Below are 5,390 nucleotides of genomic sequence, written 5' to 3' on the forward strand. Positions count from 1 at the left end.
TAGCTAGCAACCCCCGCAACAACCCCTGTCTGCTTTTTACTCCTCTTGAGTCCCACTTGCTATCCCGAAACCCTTGCCTATACTTTGATCTCTTGATCTGCAGTCAAGAGACCCACACGTTCTGGCTGGTTCTGGTCGTGTGTGAACTCCCTTTAGTTTCTATTTCTCCCCATCCATTCTTCATTGGACCATCCAACTTGCAAGTATTGCCCATCATCCCCCCCACCTGCTAATGCAATTGTGCTTATTTTAATACTGTATTTCTAAGGAACTTGATTGAATGTGAGAGTGCATCAGCACTGTTTGTATGAGATTTATTTTCTTAAGTAAAAGACATTTATTTTAACAACAACAGCCTCGAATCCTTCTCTGGTAACCCTTGGTGGGAACAGGACCTTGGTATAGTTGGCAAGGACCCATTTATAATTTGCCAATTGCTGTAAATAAAGCAATTCGGCTAACACTTGGGAGATCTCTCAAAGGCCTCCCCCCTTAAAATAGCAAGAAAGGCACTATTTCAGCCACATAGATTTTTCAGTCTCTAGGCTCAGTACTATAGGGGAGGGACCATGGCTCAGTGATTAGAGCATCTGCTGGGCATGCAGAAGGTCCCAAGTTCAATCCCCGATATCGCCAGTAAAAAAGATCATGTAGTCGATGATGTGAAAGACCTCCACCGGAGACCCTGGAGAGCCGCTGCCAGTCTGAGTAGACAATACTGACCTTGATGGACCAATGATCTGCTTCAGTATAAGGCAGCTTCATGTGCGTCTTGGGAATGTGTTTAGCAATAATAAGGGAACAGAGTATTTCTGAGCACATGCAGAATCCTACACTCCTCCCGCTTGAGCAACAAGAAGTAGATTTATTCAGCTGGAATGCTGAAGAGAGTTTGCATAGTCAAAGGCTGTAAATTCCCATCAGGCTTCACAACTCTGGTTGTTGAAATGAATCACTCACTACCATGTCCGATAAAATTACAAGTGTAATGAGAGATGTAATGGTTAGTATATAATGGTAGGTGTTGCCGCCAGTGGCCTGCCTCATTGTTGGGTGTCATGCCTGCCTTTGACTCAGCCCCAGAGCCAGCTCCTGACAGCCTAAGAGGGGAGGATTCAGTGCCTTTAAGAGCTGAAGAAGCATCAGGATCTGCACCTACTGTACGTACTGAGGAGGATACACAGCAATCTGAGTCAACTACAGGATGGTTTGCACCTGGGATTGAGCAGGCCATAAGCAGCTCACCACCTGCATCTCCCCCACCTGTAAGTAGGCTTAGGGATCAGAGACGTCAGGATCTGGCTAGCCGACGAAAAGAAGCACGTTCAAGAGGGTGGAGATCCTTGAGCCCTGAGTTTTAACAGCAGCCAGGACCTCGCACAAAGGTGCTAATGAGTTAATGGGCCAGAGCACTATTTAGTAGGGCCTCTGGCCATGAGCAATTTGTGCTGGCAACCTCGTTCGTAGAACCAGAAGCTCTGCACCTTGATTCCTGTTTGACTCTGTGGCGTTTTCGGACTCGGCTTGTGTTTGGACTGCTCTGGCTCCTGACTTCCAGCTTTGAACCTGACCACGCCCTCGGCTTTGCTCCCTGTACTCTAACCTCTGGTAACATTTGACTACAGCTTTGTCTGGTGTTTTGGGACTTGCTGAATGTTCTGCTGACTGCTCTCTCGGCTGACCTTTGGACTTGTATTGTGACTCCCCCTGTCTGCCTGCCTCCCTGGCTCTACCGTGACATTGGGGGAAATTAGCTATGAGACAGAGGAGGCCAGAGTTGTACCAGGGACCACACACCTATATATACCAAGGTCCAGCTCAGCAGGAAGACTCCAGATTTAAAGAGTGTGACAGTTTCATTAGAAAATATCCATGCATACAATCACGCTGAGCAATCAAAATATACACCCAAAACAGAACTAAGAAATAAAGAGGTGAGAACAGAGATGTAAAGAAGAAGAAGAGATTGGATTTATACCCTGCCCTTCACTACCCAAAGGAGTCTCAGAGCGGCTTACAAACTCCTTTCCCTTCCCCTCCCCACAACAGACACCCTGTGAGGTAGGTGGGGCTGAGAGAGCTCTTTCAAGAACTGCTCTTGAGAGAACAGCTCTTATCAGAACTATGGCTTGCCGAAGGTCATCCAGCAGCTGCAAGTGGAGGAGTGGGGTATCAAACCTGGTTCTCCCAGATTAGAGACCGTGCACTTAACCACTACACCAAACTGGCTTTCAGTTATAGGGGTTATATCACCTGTCCAGGAGATCAGGAGTCCATGGAGTAGAGACTGGAAAGATATAATATAGCGCAAACGAATTTGGGGGTGACCTGCCAATAGAGCGTCTGAGCAGTCACACCAAGACTGAGCTTTGAGTGCTATTTTTATACCCAAAAACGTGTCCAGAAGGCTTGCTAATGTGCTGGGTCCCTCAGAACAAAGAACTGATGAGATGACTCAGGGATGTGATGGGATTAATCAGGGCTAGAACAATGTTGTTTGGGAACTTTTGTACAGAGTTCCCAGGAATGGACAAAAGAGGCCAGAGGTTTCTTCTACATGGAAAGTAGATTTTGGATTGAGTTCTTGATTAGTTCTCCAGTGCTTGGATTGTTAATTTAAACTAATCAAAATGGAAACAATACCCTTGATGAGCCACCTGGCTATGGGGTGTGGGAAAGGAGCAGAAGTCATTATCAAGGAAATGCAGGAAGGAAAGATGGGATCAGATTTATGGGTTTCGTGATTGAGGTTGAAAGATGTCACTCTGGGGCAAGGCAGGTCCATTGTGCACAGTATGCAGATGTCGGCCGGGGGGGGGGGGGGGGGGGGGGCGGGACAGTCATGCCACTTTGCAACTGGCCAGTTAGCAACCCTGTTCACCTTCCCACAACCTCTCGCCCCAGTCCAGCTTTCTTCTCATTCCCTGTTGAACTCTGCTGCCAGGTCCTCTTGCCATTTTTCTCCTGTAATGCCGCTGAGATCAGCATTTTGGGACGCAGGCCTTTGGCGGGGCAGCCTTCCCTTATCACCGCCCCATACATGTCCCAAAGAGCACTTCGGTCGGGGTCACAACACCGTCTTTTGACCCCGGGCCCTAAAGAGGCCAGGCTTGCTGCCACAAGGGCACCATACCATTCCACACCCCCAACAAAGATTAATCTCCCCAATATACACATAAAATCACATTGAAATAATAGAGGAATGCACCCCATTGTCCTTTCCAAAATCTTGATGAATATAAATGAAATAGACTAGTGGAAAACTAAACGTAATCCATGGCCTTGGCAATGGTTATATGCACAGTTATTACAAGGGTGGTAGCTATATGGTCTGAATTAATGCAGAGTAAGATGTATGATTTTATGTGCATGGCATACGAGTGCTCTAAAAAAAAGAGCAGAGAGTTTTGGCATTATGAGGGTGCATTCAGACGCGGCGTTTCAGCTGGCATAAACTGTACCGGTTGGAACCGGTGCAGTTTATGCTGGCTGAAAACGCGATCACACTCACCTCCATTTTGCAGATCCCATCACTGTTTGCCCGCTCACACGCTGCGGGCATTGGCTTTTTTTTTTAACTCAGTTTGAGCATGCGCATAGGCAGCCATTCACAGAATGGCGATTTTTGCGCATGCTCAAAACACCCCATATTACATTTAAACTTTAAAGGTAAGGACTTACCTTTAAAGTTTAGAGACCAAACTGGCCTCCCTGAAGTCCCGGACTCCTCCAAAACGCTACACTAATGGCTTTTTTTTTTTTTAAGCTCAGGGCGAAGCTTCGCCCAAGCGCACATCGCTTAGTTAAAAAAAATGGCGGGGGGAAATCGGAAGCCTCAGGCTTCCGAACGGAAGTGGCTAGGCACCGGTGGAGAGCGATCAGACGGCGGGGTTAAGCGAATGCAACCGTTGCACTCAGGATACCACCACTTGGGGACCGAGTGGCAGAGTGCAACGGTTTAAAGGGCTTTGCAACGGTTAGGGAGTGAAGACAGATGTTCACCGTCTGAACGCTGGTAAGTACAATGATTGCAACCGGCACAGATTCCGTTGTAAAGCCCCCGTCTGAATGCACCCTGAGAAAAACAAGCCGCTTACCATTGATGGCTGTCCTTATTAGCCTTCCGGACCGGCTCAGTTCTAGGATCTCATCTCCCCCACGCTTCTCTCCTTCCAAAACCAAATCCTCAGCAGCCTCCTCATGGCCCCATGCATCTCACTGTTCCTCAGGCTATAGATAAAGGGATTGAGCATAGGAGTGACGACAGTGTAGAAAACAGACGCCACGCTCAACTTGGCGCCCGAATAGGTGGACGATGGACGGATGTAGGTTCCTATCAGAGTGCCGTAGAATAAGGCGACCGTGGTGAGGTGGGAGCTGCAGGTGGAGAAGGCCTTGTACTTCCCAGAAGCAGATGGGACCTTCCACACTCTGGAGACAATGAAGACGTAGGAGATAAGGATGAGCATGAGGGGTCCAAGCATGGTCGCCGTACCTTCAAACATAAGCATCGTTTCAACAGAGGAGGTGTCCGAGCAGGAGAGTTTGATTAAAGGGTGGACATCACAGAAGAAATGGGGGATCTCCCGGGAAGCGCAGAAGGAAAAACCAGATATCGAGGATACATAAAGCAGGCCCTGGGCATTAGACAGGAGCCAAGATCCGGCAGCCAAGATTAGACAGCGCTTGTAGCTCATTACTGTACTATAATGTAGCGGGCGGCAGATGGCCACATAGCGGTCGTATGCCATGGAGGCCAGGAGGAAGTTATCTGTGGTGCAAAAGACCACAAAGAAATACAGTTGGGTCAAGCATCCACTGTAGGATATGGTGTTGGTCTTGGACACCAAGAGCTGCAGCATCTTGGGCACGGCATTGGAGCTGAATCCGATGTCAGCCAAGGACAGGTGGCTGAGGAAGAAGTACATGGGGGTGTGGAAGAGGGTATCATTGGAGCAGATCACCAGGATGATCAAGAGGTTCCCCAGCAGGCTAACCAGGTACATAGAGAGGAAGAGGGGGAAGAGAAGACCCTGGAACGTGGGCGAGGTGGAGAGACCCAGGAGGATGAATCCGGCAAAGTGGGTTTCGTTCCCCGGTTCCTTTTCCATGGCCAAGCTGAGAATGAAAAAGAAGGAAGAAGAAGAGATTGGATTTATACCCCGCCCTTCACTGCCCAAAGGTGCCTCAGAGCAGCTCACAAACTCCTTTCCCTTCCCCCTCCCCACCACAGACACCCTGTGAGGTAAAAGAAGAAGAAGAGGAGATTGGATTTATACCCTGCCCTTCACTACCCAAAGGAGTCTCAGAGCGGCTTACAAACTCCTTTCCCTTCCCCTCCCCACAACAGACACCCTGTGAGGTAAAAGAAGAAGAAGAAGAGACTGGAT

The 5,390-nt window shown here is 48.6% G+C and overlaps 1 protein-coding gene across 1 annotated transcript; it reads right to left on the minus strand.

Annotated features, from left to right (window-relative positions):
* Window positions 1-4,139: 4,139 nt before the first annotated feature.
* Window positions 4,140-5,111, minus strand: LOC107122846 (olfactory receptor 1361-like). Its single transcript, XM_015425986.1, has one exon. The coding sequence runs from the start codon at window positions 5,109-5,111 to the stop codon at window positions 4,140-4,142; it is 972 nt and encodes a 323-aa protein (XP_015281472.1).
* Window positions 5,112-5,390: the final 279 nt, after the last annotated feature.

Source organism: Gekko japonicus, unplaced genomic scaffold, assembly GCF_001447785.1.
Source record: "Gekko japonicus isolate JY-2015 unplaced genomic scaffold, Gekko_japonicus_V1.1 scaffold3880, whole genome shotgun sequence".
Taxonomy (NCBI): Eukaryota; Metazoa; Chordata; class Lepidosauria; order Squamata; family Gekkonidae; genus Gekko; species Gekko japonicus.

Excerpts from the sequence above, each read along its gene's own strand:
- LOC107122846 (XM_015425986.1), bottom strand. The coding sequence starts at position 5,111 with ATGGAAAAGGAACCGGGGAACGAAACCCACTTTGCCGGATTCATCCTC.